This window comes from Bufo gargarizans, chromosome 8 (assembly GCF_014858855.1).
Source record: "Bufo gargarizans isolate SCDJY-AF-19 chromosome 8, ASM1485885v1, whole genome shotgun sequence".
Taxonomy (NCBI): Eukaryota; Metazoa; Chordata; class Amphibia; order Anura; family Bufonidae; genus Bufo; species Bufo gargarizans.
In genome coordinates this window covers 47359883-47374646 of record NC_058087.1, presented here as the reverse complement: position 1 = coordinate 47374646, position 14764 = coordinate 47359883, and the positions used below count along the sequence as shown (strand labels likewise).

Here is a 14764-nt window from a genome sequence, read left to right as displayed (position 1 = left end):
ACTACTATGTGGGGGCAAATTACTAGATGGGGCAGTGTGGGGGCAAATTACTAGATGGGGCAGTGTGGGGGCAAATTGCTATGTGGGGGCAGTGTGGGGAAATTGCTATGTGGGGACAAATTACTATATGGGGCAGTGTGGGGGCAAATTACTATGTGGGGGAAACTATTGTGTGGGGGAAATTGCAATGTGGGGACAGTGTGGGGTAATTTCTGTGTGGGGTAATTTCTATGTGGGGACAGTGTGGGGTAATTGCTATGTGGGAAAATTGCTATGTGGGGGCAAAATACTATGTGGGGGCAGTGTGGTGGAAATTACTATGTGGGGGCAGTGTGGTGGAAATTACTATGTGGGGGCAGTGTGGAGGAAATTACTATGTGGGGGCAGTGTGGTGGAAATTACTATGTGGGGGCAGTGTGGAGGAAATTACTATGTGGGGGCAGTGTGGTGGAAATTACTATGTGGGGGCAGTGTGGAGGAAATTACTATGTGGGGGCAGTGTGGAGGAAATTACTATGTGGGGGCAGTGTGGTGGAAATTACTATGTGGGGGCAGTGTGGAGGAAATTACTATGTGGGGGCAGTGTGGTGGAAATTACTATGTGGGGGCAGTGTGGAGGAAATTACTATGTGGGGGCAGTGTGGAGGAAATTACTATGTGGGGGCAGTGTGGAGGAAATTACTATGTGGGGGCAGTGTGGTGGAAATTACTATGTGGGGGCAGTGTGGTGGAAATTACTATGTGGGAGCAGTGTGGTGGAAATTACTATGTGGGGGCAGTGTGGTGGAAATTACTATGTGGGGGCAGTGTGGTGGAAATTACTATGTGGGGGCAGTGTGGTGGAAATTACTATGTGGGGGCAGTGTGGTGGAAATTACTATGTGGGGGCAGTGTGGGGCAAATTACTATGTGGGGGCAGTGTGGGGCAAATTACTATGTGGGGGCAAATTACTATGTGGGGGCAGTGTGGGGCAAATTACTATGTGGGGGCAGTGTGGGGCAAATTACTATGTGGGGGCAGTGTGGGGCAAATTACTATGTGGGGGCAGTGTGGGGCAAATTACTATGTGGGGGCAGTGTGGGGCAAATTACTGTGTGGGGGCAAATTACTGTATGGGGGCAGTTTGGGGGAAATTACTGTGTGTGGGGGCAAATTACTATGGGGGGATTACTATGTGGGGGAAGTGTGGTGGAAATTACTATATGGGGGTGTTGCTATTGGGGAGGCACTATAGAGGCAATTCTAATATTTCTGGGGACACTGTACAGGGATTATTGCCTGGAGCACAATAGAGGGTGGTATTATTACTGGGGGTCTCTAGGGGACATTATAGCTGCTGTGGACACTATAGGGACATTTGGGGTAATTTATCAAACTGGTGTAATGCAGAACTGGCTTAGTTGCCCATAGCAGCCAATCAGATTCCACCTTTCATATTTGACAGCTCTTTTGGAAATCCAGTTCTACTTTACACCAGTTTGATAAATTACCCCAATTATATCTTTCAGGGTCACTATTTTCTCAGCAGTATAGTTCCTGGGGCATTGGGGAGCACAACGGGCACAGTATTGGGGGTGGCAGGATGACACTGTGGGGACACCAGGATGAGGAGGTTGATGGAAAAATTGAGAAATCTAACGTGTCTGTGTTACAAACTGTAGAGAGGAGATGCGGCTGAAAGAATTTGTCATGGTGGTCTGGGTCAAATGGAGGAGAAGAGGAAATAGAAGGTCTACATGACAGGAGATGTCACTGGATGTAACAGGTATGTGGTGCTGTATTCTCCTCCATGTCTTTTTTATTACAATTATATGTATTTTAAATTTGATGACCAAATTTTTCAGTTTAGGACCCAATTTGGGGTATTTTTTTTTTGTCTGAAGATGTCATATGGCCTAAGAAGAGACTGTGGCGCTCATGAAGCACCGCAGCCTCTTCATACAAAAAAACAAAAAAACTAAACTAAAATGGGGGGGGGGGGCCCAAGTTGGGTAGACAGTCCCGGGCCTATCATGCACTTAATCCGCCCCTGTTAGCAGGTGACGCCAGGGTTGTCCTGCTGACAATCATGTTCAACAATTCATGGACTTATTCATGAAGTTATTATTTATGCATAGATTCTTGTGGCTACAACATTTGAATGCCAGTCTTTCTGTACACATTTCCATTTGTATGGCATACGTAACACATCATTCAGTAGCTCTGAGGGCAATCTGGAGACCACTATGTATAGTAGCAGGTTACCTTCACACGTCTTTATTTCATCATTCTGTGCTGATATAGAGCCGAAGGCAATGGAGAGCAGCAAACACAGCATTCGTAGCTGGGCCATGGCCACTCTGTAGAGAAATGCACAGACATGTACACAGAATAGTCAATAGGACATAGCAAATATGTGAACCACATTTCTTTATGTGCAGTTTGATTTTTTACAACAACAAGCATGCCTGGTCACTAGCAGTTGTAAGAACATTTCCTAAAATTGCTTCCTTAAAAGGCACACTCCTAGGATATGATCATCGGAGAGCTGACTTGCGGACAAGAATAGGACATGTTCTATTTTTTGCGGAAAGTTCTGGGCCGAAGCCCGGAAATTCGGGGCTGCGCTCCGTAAATGCGAATGTGGAGAGCACAGAGAATGTGTGCTCTCCGTATCAATTCCTGCCCCATTGAGAATGAATGGGTCTGCACCCGTTCCCGATATTGCGGAACGGATGCAGACCCATTTGTGGACACATGTGAATGGACCCTAAAAAGGTTTTATGTTATATACTGTGTGTATATATATATATATATATATATATATATATATATATATATATACATATGTATGTATATAATGAAGTCACTTTGCAAATAGTCTTCTTTAAACTATGCAACTGCAGCTCCGGCGCAGACCTATGTGTCCCCATGGTTACAGACGACAAGCAAACCCTGTACAGTCTGATCCTGCTGCCGCCCTCCCAAGAATTCCTCATGTCTGTAGATTAGAAAGATGAGAACCAGTGGGAGAGGATTAACAAACGACTACAAGATCAGACTACATACAGGGTTTGTTTGTAGTCTGTAACCATGGAGATGCAGTGTATACACAAAAATGGCATTGCAATCAAGATACACTCGAACAATACAATATCTTTGCAAAGGTAGACATACTGTTTAAAGGGGTTGTCCGGGTTCAGCTCTCAACCCAGATATATCCCTCTTTTCACCCAGGCAGCCTCTCTGATATGAGCATCAGAGCATTTCATGCTCTGATGTTCTCCTTTGCCCTGCGCTGAATCGCCCGGTGACGTACCGTGCTCACCATGTGTAAGCTAGGCGGAGACTTGCACCTAGCAGTGTTCGAGGTGACGTCACCAGCGCTAATGGGTGGGCTTTAGCGCTGCCCTAGCCTGTAAAATGGCTTCACTAAATGGCAGCACCAAAGCCCACCCATTAGTGCCGGTGATGTCACTGGGAACTCTGCTAGGAGGAAGCCTCCACCTAGCAGTGTACAAATATAAACAATCAGCCCTTGCCCTGCGCCATACAGAGCAGGGCAAGGGAGAAAATTAGAGCATGAAATGCTCTGATGCTAAGATCAGGGGTCTGCCTGGGTGAAAATAGGGGTATGACTGGGTTCAGCTCTTAACCCAGACAAACACTTTAAGTGTTTTTTTTTATAACATAATTTTTTGGAGCAATTATCTGGCGTAACTGATATTTTCACTACTGTACACATAACGTATTGGGCCGCTATGCTCGAAGCAAGAGGTCAACCAGCAGAAAAGCCTGCCATATCTGCCAGCTTTGGCTACTTTCACATTTGCGGCACAGATCTCCTGCAGGCTGTTCCGGCACCGAACATTCTGCTGGAGTTCTCTGGGTCCGACATTGTTGGGTGTTACCGCAATGCCCGCTGACCCTGTTGACAGAGACCATTACCCGGCAAATATGCTGGGATTCGGGCAGGACAAAAACCACTGCAAGCAAAAGTTTTTGTCTGTCCGATTCCTGCTGGTGAGCCAGTAGACAATTGTGCCAACATAACATAGTTTGTATGGCAGAAAAAAGACATATATCCATTCAGCCTATTGTTCTGCAATGTTGATCCAGAGGAAGGCAACAAAACCCTTGAGGTAGAAGCCAATTTTTCTCATTTTAGGGGAATCCTTCAGGATACCAATCAGTCAGAATAACTCTGTGGATCAACGACCATTGTCCAAAATTATAGTAACTATACCCTGTAATATTATTACACTCCATAAATACATCCAGTCCCCTCTTGAACTTTGTAACCATCACCACCTCCTCAGGCAGAGAGTTCCATAGTCTCACTGCTCTTACCGTAAAGAATCCTTTTCCATGTTGGTGAGACTTTCATTCCTCTAGACGTAGAGGATGTTATATTACTAGTGCAGTCACCATACAACAGTATTCACAATGGGGGGCCAATATAACATTCATGTCAAGGTTTGGGAACCATTTGTCCCACCCATCCTGGTCTCTGGTTGGTCATTACAATGATATGAGGTGCTCTGAATAGTTGCACTCTCTAATACTGACAAAGTGCAGCCTTATTTACTTTATGTCCCAAATATTTGTAGATTACAGTATATAAATGTAGACAAACATGCTAACAATGTATACATATAAACAACAATAGTTTCAGCAACAGACTTGTCGCTCACGTCATAGCCCAGTAGTCACAACCCGAGACTCATCAGCTCTTGTAAAACTATAAAATCCAACATGGCCTGGGAGTTGTAGTACAACAAAAGTTGCAGTTGTAGCTTAGTTCATGGACATCTTGAATGATTAGTAGGGTTTGTCATCCACAGCAAACATCTAAACCAGCCTACAGCTGGATAGTGCGGGTACTCATGCATATCACATATAATGTATAAAATCTTAAAAAGAATTGTCTGGAGGGAACAGAAGGTGTAGACAATATCATAATCTCACAAAATAGGATGGATATAATGAGAGATTAGATACAATCCAACACCCAAATAAAAAAAGAGGGTTGGATGTGGATCATACACTGTTCATATTGAGGTTTCCTCCTTTAAAAAATAAATAAAAAATCTGTTCTTTTCTATTCTCAAGTATAGAGATATTATCTGGGATAAAACCAAAAAGACCAAGGGTAGCAATAATCATGGACTCCTTCATACAGGAAAATGATCTAGGTACTGCTATATTGCTAGCATATAAATTATAATGGTTAGTTAATCCAATATCATATATTCAGTCCAATAATATCAGTAGGGGGGCCAGCCTACTAGTAATATTCACACCTGATAGCCATAAGCATACCAACCCTCTACAGTGTTACAATGTAGAGCTGATCCCTGGCATTGTTTGCTGATGTCCCAAAGCATAACCCTACAACTAACATTAAATATTAGAAATCTTACCTTAAGGATAGTAACAAAGCTAATAATTTCTATAGGGTCAGTTGCTGGCAGGATCAGTGCATTCTTTGTAGGAAGAGAGAAGCTGATGCTTGAGATGGGACCTTCTTCTTAGCACAGAAAACTTTCCTTCCTACACCCAAGCTCCTTCTAGCTGTGCATTTTTTTTTTTTTACCAAATTTGGGTCAGCCCCTTCTAGTCTTTGCAAGTTATATGGAGGCGTCCTTCCATCTCTTACCACAGGGTGGCACTGTGGACCCACTAAAGGGTGTGGAAGTCATTTGGCTGCTTCATGCTCAGGGAATGTGTCTAATCTTCAAAAGTTTTTCCAACAAATCGGTTTTTTTTTCCATGAGAAAAATCATATTGTTATACCCCAATTAGTTCATTTCCTGTGTAATATGAGAAAAGAAGAATGACTAAAAGCTGGGCTGTTAAATCTTTGCAAATAAGTTGTAGCAGGACTGCAAGTCACAGCATGCCCTGCCTTCTGAGTAGTGATGAGCGGCAGGGGCAATATTCGAATTTGCGATATTTTGCGAATGTTTGGTAGAATATTCGTCATATATTCGCGAATTCGAGATTATTTTCTTGATCGCGAAAAATCAGCAATGTAATATTCGCGTAATGCGCACTAAATACAGGCGTGGGTCACTAGAGCTACACTTTTCAAGCTGCTAGAAGTTTCCTGAGACTGGAGAAAATGGTTGGCATGGCAGAACATTACAATAGCTTTATATGCAGATAGAGTGCTCCAATATATTTGCGATTGCGAAATCGGCAGTTATGATCCGAATATTTTGGCGCAATACGTGCAACTTCACATTTTAACAGGTCTGACTACTTATTAGTGATTGGTGTACTAAGTATTGTCGTGAACTTGTGACATCACAGCACTATGTATGTAGCCTGTATGTATGGACATCAGCTACACTATATCACTATCTAACCTACACTGACTATCTCCCACTAACTATCTGTATTAGGCCTCATGCACACGGCCGTGTTCCGCAGGCCGAGAGCGGACCGTGGAAACCAATGACGCCGTGCGCTCAAGTTGTCAGCAGGAATCCTGGATGGGTTTCCACGGTCCGCTCTCGGCCGCGGAACACGGCCGTGTGCATGAGGCCTCACAGTCCTGATCAAAAGTTTAGGACACTTGAAAAATGGCAAAAAATCATATTTTACATAGTTGGATCTTAACAAGGTTCCAAGTAGAGCTTCAACATGCAACAAGAAGAAATGAGAGTGAGACAAAACATTTTTTCAGCATTCAATTTAATGAAAACAACGAATAAACTGAAACAGGCGGTTTTTCAGCGGATCCAAATTTTAGGACCACAAGCCTTTAAAAGGCCAAATCGGTGCAAAGATGTGGATTCATTGTCATTTTCTGTCAGTCACACGTTGTGATGGCAAAGGCAAAAAAACTCTCCCTTTTTGAACGTGGTCGGGTTGTTGAACTGCATAAGCAGGGTCTCTCACAGCGCGCCATCGCAGCTGAGGTGGGACGCAGTAAGACAGTCATTTGGAATTTCTTAAACGATCCTGAGGGTTATGGAATAAAAAAGTCAAGTGGAAGACCCAAAAAAATTTCATCAGCACTGAGCCGGAGGAACCAATTGGCTCTCCGTCAAGACACTGGACGATCCTTGACCCAAATTAAGGCCCTTACTGGTGCTGACTGCAGCCCCATAACCATCAGACGACATCTGACACTGAAGGGCTTGAGACCTCATCTCCTTGAACGCCACAGAACTGCTCGTTTGGACTTTGCAAGAGAGCAACAAACATGGGACATTCAAAGGTGGAAGAAAGTTTTATTCTCTGATGAGAAAACTTTTTACCTTGACGGTCCTGATGGTTTCCAACGTTACTGGCATGACAAGCAGATCCCACCTGAGATGTTTTCTACGCGCCACAGTGGAGGGGGCGCCATAATGGTCTTGGGTGCTTTTTCCTTCAGTGGAACAATGGAGCTTCAGGAAGTGCAAGGGTGTCAAACGGCCACTGGCTATGTCCAGATGTTGCAGAGAGCATTCCTCATGACTGAGGGCCCTCGTCTGTATGGTAACGACTGGGTTTTTCAACAGGACAACGCTACAGTACACAATGCCTGCAGGACAAGGGACTTCTTCCAGGAGAATAACATCACTCTTTTGGCCCATCCTGCGTGTTCCCCTGTTCTAAATCTAATTGAGAACCTTTGGGGATGGATGGCAAGGGAAGTTTACAAAAATGGACGACAGTTCCAGACAGTAGATGGCCTTCGTGCGGCCGTCTTTACCACTTGGAGAAATGTTCCCATTCACCTCATGGAAACGCTTGCATCAAGCATGCGGAATTTTTTTTTGAAGTGATAAACAATAACGGCGGAGCTACTCATTACGGAGTTCATGTTTGGAAGTTGGATTTCTGTTTTGGGGGGGTTTAGGTTTTTTTGGGAGGTGTGGTCCTAATTTTTTGATCAGCTGAAAAAAAACAGCCTGTTTCAGTTTATTCATTGTTTTCATTAAATTGAATTCTCAAAAAATGTTTTGTCTCACTCCCATTTCTTCTTGTTGCATGTTGAAGCTCTACTTGGAACCTTGTTAAGATCCAGCCATGCTAAAGTGGTCTTAAACTTTTGATCAGGACTGTAGATATAAGCTAACTAACTATCTAATGTAATGAGGGGTAGGCAACTTTCCTATTGGTTGCTAGGGATGTTGCTAAGCTCAGACAAAGACATTGCAGCCTTCTCATTGGCCCACAAGCAAGAAGGGAGGTTACTGATGAAAAAAATATAATCTAGAATATTCAAAATTACGAATATATATGACTACATTTTAAATATTTGCAAATTCTCAAAGTGCCGATATTCACGATTAATATTCGCTATTCGAATATTCGCGCCCAACACTACTTCTGAGTGGCCATTTTCCTGTTCTAATGCTTTAATATTTACTATATTAGAATTGCACATGATTTCTTCTCCATTATGATCCGTGACCATATATAGTCACACACTGTAATAAAGGCAATCATATAAGAATGTATACAGGAGTTTATACATGTACACCATTGCATACTATAACTTTGAGAACCTTTCTAGGAGAGAATAAAGGTGACTAAATGACCCTCAGTGACTCTGCCTGATTTGACTCTCAACAAGCTATAGACAGTTTTATAGACAGATTACAGTATGTGTCTGATATACAGAAACAAGAGTATACAGTACATACCGGTATATATACAGGCAGTCCACGCAGACGCTATGGGGATCATGAAAAGGGGACCCAGTCTAGGTTCTCCAAGGAGTGTAAGACAATTCTGTGTAGTCAGGAGTATGAAGGGCTGGAAATGTCCCAGTGTGGCTGCTGCACACCAGTCATAATAAATTGCCGCTAAGGCAGTTGGCTCAGCAACAACAGTTATAGAGTTTGTGCGCTATATTGATTATCTATTCTCAGGACAGGTCCTTAATATCAGATCAGCACAGGTCAGACTCCCAGCACCACTGCCGGTCATCTCTTGCACTGCATGCAGTTAAACATTAAAGAGAATACAGCACTTGACCCCTTCAAAAAGCTGATCGGCGGGAATGCCGGGAGTCTGACCTGTGCTGATCTGATATTACGGACCTGTCCTGAGAATAGATAATCAATATAGCGCACAACCTCTATAACTGTTGTTGCTGAGCCAACTGCCTTAGCGGCAATTTATTATGACTGGTGTCATAATGTATGTACAGCACCATGGAATGTATGTCGCTTTAATTATAAATAATAATAATAATAATAATAAAGATCTGCTATAGAAGACACTACTACTGTAGATTCATATACTGTAGGGATGGCCAACCTGAGGGTCTCCAGCTGTTGCAAAACTACAACTCCCAGCATGCCCAGACTGCCTACAGCTATGAGCCTACAGCAGGGCCTGGTGGGAGTTGTAGATTTACAACAGCTGGAGAGCCGCAGGTTGGCCATCCCTGATATACTGCATACTCTTGCGGCTAACTGTTGTGGTTTGCAGTTTTCTTTGCTGTGGTCATGGTTCCTCTGGGGACCTTTACATTCTGGAGGTCTACATCATGAAGATACTGCAATATTATGGTGAATGCATACATTTTACAGGCTGATGAAAAGAGGAATTCCCACATAGTCAAACTGATTCCAGAAATGACCTGTTTGAAGCTGCATCACTGTTTCGGGCTCACCAGGTGAAAAAGCCCTAAACTATTTTAATGAGGTTGTGGGATATGGAGACCTTTGACTAGTACAATACATGACACTTATGAACACTTTTTCAAACATTTTTATTGACCCAACGCATGCAAAATAAAGTAAAGGGGGTAGTGATTACAAATATTCTATTCTGTGTATGCAGTTTCTACGCAGGGTTATGTGTTTCCATGACTACAGACTACAAACAAACCCTAACCTTGCAGTCATTTGCCCCACTTTTTACCAAAAGACAGTAGCTGATAGCTGTGGGTTTTAGGGTTTTTTGTCTACAGGGTGACATGTGTACTGCGGTCTGTTAGACCTGTGATTTTGCACATTGCTATACTGATGACCTATACTCTGGAGGCTCTCTTGTGGACCACGTTTATGGGTATTGCTCCCCTTCTTCAGACAGAAACATGATGATAATTTGCATTCTATTTCCTGAAGGGTGATATTCAATGGCCGTAAACAGAGATCTTGAAAACTATGCAGAATTCATACAGAAAGTACAGTATATTGGAATATTATATAACTTTATAAGAAGTGTTGAAACCCTTTACTCTCAGACTCTCTTTACACACACTACTACCACTCCCGTCCTTTTCCTTTGTGCCTCCCATCCAAGTTACTCTACATACCTCTCAGTGTGGGAAGATCCATAGCCCCATTAAGTGCCCTGAAAGCAATTACGTTAGTGTTTATCCAGGACCGGAATTATAAAAATCTTGTAGGTACTGGAGTTTTACTAACTGATGCCCTAAATAACGAAACAATGAAATGTTTCATACATTATAATGGTTTGGTGCTCTGATTAAGGGCTCATGCACACGACCATACATGCACTACTTTTTTGCGGTGCGGCGGCACGGCCAGAAACACCACGGAAGCATTCTTTAGTGCTTCTGTTTGGTTCGGATCTGTGCTTCCGCACCGCATCGCCGTGTTTGCGGACCCATTTTAAAAGTAATATCAGGAAGTATTACTGCAGAAGTGGTAGCTGCAAATACAGTGAAGGAGTTTAAGCATGCATGGGATAGGCATAAGGCTATCCTTCATATAAGATAGGGCCAGGGGCTATTCATAGGATTCAGATATATTGGGCAGACTAGATGGGCCAAATGGTTCTTATCTGCCGACACATTCTATGTTTCTATGAATCCGTGATGCGGGGTGCACACAGCCGGTGCCCCGTGTATTGTGGACCCGCCGTGTGCATGAGCCGTAAGAAAAATAAAATAAGAGTATTGCAGGTTTGATACCTTTTAGTAATGATGTTACAATGTAACATACCATATATTATTTACTGTATTGTATGTATTCTACATAAGATCTAATAATTAGACACAGTGCCATTTGAAGTCATTGGCGGCTCAGGCCATGGTATACCTTTTGGCCTGGGGACATCCAAGTTATGCTGTTCTGGTAACTAACTCTGTACCTACATCTCATTACTGAACCCAGTCCCACTGCGTATAATGCTATATTGCCGACCTAAGAGTTTTATTGGCTGTTTAGAAGTGGCAGATGTGTAGTTTTTATAGATGACCAGCTTCCCTCAGCCAACAACAGCACTCTTTCCATAATGGTCAGATACCATAAGCAAGTGGTTGCTGCGGTTATGCCATAGACCACCTACAATCCCTTCCCACTAGACCTCAAGTTGCTACAGTAGTGTTCCCGTCTCCTATTCTCCTGTGCGCTGATGCAAAGGTTGTTAGCTGATATTTCTGTTTTTCAGTAAATACATAAAGGATTGTAAGTGAATTTTCGAAGGCTACTTTCGCACCTGCGTTATTAAGTCTGGTATTGAGATCCGGCAGAGGATTTCAATACCAGAATTAAACGCATCCATTTTGATTTTGCACATCAGGATGCATCCGTTCCGCTAGGATGATTTTGTGTGAAATCAAAATGGAAAAAAAAAACGCATCCGTCGCTAAATACACTGAAAGTCAATTGGTAACGGATCCGGTTTTCAGTGCCGGATCCTTTTTTTCCCGTATTTATGACCGTACACAAAACCTCAGCTTGCAGCGTTTTTGTGTCCGGTCACAAAACTTAATGCTGCCGGAGTGAAAGATATTCAGAATGCGTGAGGACTAAACTGAAACTTTTTTGAGGTCCTCTGCCGGATCTCAATACTGGAAAACAACGCAAGTGTGAAAGTAGCCTAAAAGTGTGACTATTTTTTTCTATATTACATGCAGTCTGTTAATAGAAATTCAATTTTCTATTTCTGGATACACAGTTTTATGCTACTTTTTAAAGATGTTTTGCACCAAGACAAGAGTGAATAATACTAAGTCTTTTTCTATACAGTTTCTTTTGCAAGATGGCAGCATTACAACATTCTTCACAATTAACTGCTTCAATTCAAACCTCAGTGCACCACTTTTTCCATAACATTATGGAAAGAGTTAAAACTTCTGCTTCTTCCTTTTTTTCCGTTAAATTAAAACCACTTGGAAGAGAACCGTATGTTTTATTTTTCGGTCTCCAAGAGAAACTGAGGAAAAAAAAAGAAATGACATTTGTTTTCCATTAGAAAATCCCAGTGTGTGGAGCATCTCATTACTCATAGCATACAGTCTGTCTGGGGACTCACCCCCGAATGAGAAATGAGGGGGTGATATCTTAAAAACCCCAAAGTGCATGTTCAAGGATAAGCACCCACGGCCATGTAGTTTTAGGTTCGCCACAATGCAAATATTTCTTCCCTAGATAATTTTCCACTGAAAAACCCAAGGACTTGGAACTTATAAAATAAGCCTTCCCTTCGGATCGTGGCCATGTATCACAAGTTGCACAATGTTCTCCTGTGAAAGCCAGAGCTTTCTCCTCTACATCATTTCTAGAGAAATATAATCCCAGCAATATTCCGATGCAACTTCCTATCATGGGGTTTTTTATTTGTTGATCAGATGATAGGTTGAGGAATAGCGAATAATCTAAATGAGCCTTTAGGTTAATGTGCTATATGAAGCAACTTCAGCTGCACCATATCAGGTCATTGTAATGGCCATCAAAATAACCACATTCTGTACAATGTCTGCCATTGCGACATTACCACGATGGGTGATAACTGCATGCGCCACATCATTACAAGTACGCAGAGGTATGGCAGGAGACCTAGACAGCAGCACCGGGGAACTTGGTAGAAATTGGCTGGTTAATATATGGAAAGGTTTAGGCTTTGTCCAAGATTTTTTTTTATATCATCCCCCTCTTCTCCACCCAGTGGGACCTGTGAAGAGATCTATAGTTACCTTCTACCTGCTGCTCCGTTCCAACTCCATGGCTCGTGGACTGTCTTCATTGGACTTCCAGTCCCTGCCTGTCAATTCTTAATGGACGAGTGACCTAGCAGTTATGTGCTACATCTACAGTCTTTGGCTGCAGAGGCATACGTGACCCTCTTTTTGTGGAAGTTGTCAGGTAGGACGCAGAAGTCCAGTGCAGACAGCCAAGGAGTCAGGGATATGGAATAGAGTACCAAGGAACAGATACGTATAGATCACAGGTACTGCTGGGATTGTGAGTGTGTTTGTGTGGTGGGACGGTGAGAGTGCGGCATATGCGCTAAACATACCTCACTATTGGGATATGGACAGGGCATAATTGGTACTTACCTTACGCTAATACGCTAAGATAATAGCATTGATCACAGGTAATGTGAGGAAAATAAATACAGTAGGTCGGCACGATCAATAGACATAATAAGCACAATCCTTTATCCAGAGACATCCACCACAAGTACCAACATTAATCTCCAGTATGTGTCAATTCAAGAAGCTCCTAAACTTAGTAGTGTTAATCAGCTCACAAGAATTTGGTTTCCTCTCAACATCATCCAAGATTGTTTCCTACACAAGCTCTAGGGTGGCTCATGACCACACAGGAGTTCATGCTTCACTCTCTGATATGGATTTTGTCTTCCCACAGCTCCTTTCACTCTTGCAGGCCCCACTTATCTGACACGTGTTATCCCTGAGAAAAGCTGAAAATTCAGAATCTTCTGGCCCTCAATGCTAATTCTTTTACATTCCATGTACCATTAATTATGGTGGTGTTTTCTCATGTGCCAAAGGAGCGGCCGTTAGACCCTCTTAGCCACCCTGACCTAGATACAACAGTCTCTGCACCCCTTTTGTCCCTGAACAGATTCCAGTGATATTATAGTGTTGGGTAGCAGATCTAGCTGCATACGTTTAAGAATATACTATTCTGGATAGTAGTTTAGAGCTAATTAGGTGCTGCAAATTTACCATCATACAAATTTACCATCATACAACTGTGACAGTTTTGGCCTTAAAGGGGTTTTCCAGAAACCAGTGGACCCCACAAAACCACATTAATTACACAAAAGTCATCTGCTGAAGAAAGATTATAATATACTTGCCATCTCAAAGTTATGTAGACCGGCTGCTCGGGACCCGGTCTCTTGATGTGCTCCTGTTCTGAAAATCCAGCTTCTGTTGACATCACACTCTTTACCAGGTTTCCCGCCAGAGCAATGGACGAGATGTCACTTCTGCAGCCCAAGATGGGGGAAGTACTGAGGATGGGCCCAAAATTATTATTCTCTTGCATGGGCAAACCTTTGAATACTCATAATCTGTGCGTGCACTAGGGGTAGGAATAGTTCTCTGGACCCATCCACAGCACCTCCCCCTTATAGGGCTGCAGAAGTGACTGCTCGTTCGTAGTCCAGGCCAGAAACCTGACAAAGGTCATGACATCAGGGGTAGCAGGATATTTTAAGAAGAGGAGTGTCATTTGACCAAGTTCCCAACCAGTCGATTCACATGACTTAGAGACAGAAAGTATATTAAAAACTATCATATATAGGAGAGTTATATGTAGTGAAGAGCATCAGCTCGGCTTTCTTATGCTGTAGCAGCCTGGATCAGCTCCTGCTATAACCCCCAACGCCATGGTCAATAGTGACAGCGGCATTTAAGTTGTTTCAGAGGGATGCGGCTCCCTCTGTAGCAGCTGGGGCTCTAGTGAAGGTCTCGAGGTCTACCTTCAGTGTATGCCTATTAGGCTGTTCCAGAGGCACAGCCTAATATGTTTCCTTTAAGTATCCTACTGAAAGCCTACAACACTGCACTACAGTGTACTAGAGAAAAGATCAGAGAATTGCATGTCA

At 42.9% G+C, this 14764-nt stretch overlaps 1 protein-coding gene across 1 annotated transcript in view; it reads right to left on the bottom strand.

Moving 5' to 3' along the window:
• Positions 1-5563, bottom strand: part of COL6A2 (collagen type VI alpha 2 chain) — a 41335-nt gene extending 35772 nt beyond the window's left edge. The window contains exons 1-2 of the mRNA XM_044304091.1: positions 5404-5563; positions 2246-2340 (exon numbers count right to left, since the gene is read on the bottom strand). Coding sequence (XP_044160026.1) covers positions 2246-2333 — 88 coding nt within the window. The 5' untranslated portion in view covers positions 2334-2340; positions 5404-5563. The remainder of the gene's footprint in view (positions 1-2245; positions 2341-5403) is intronic.
• Positions 5564-14764: the final 9201 nt, after the last annotated feature.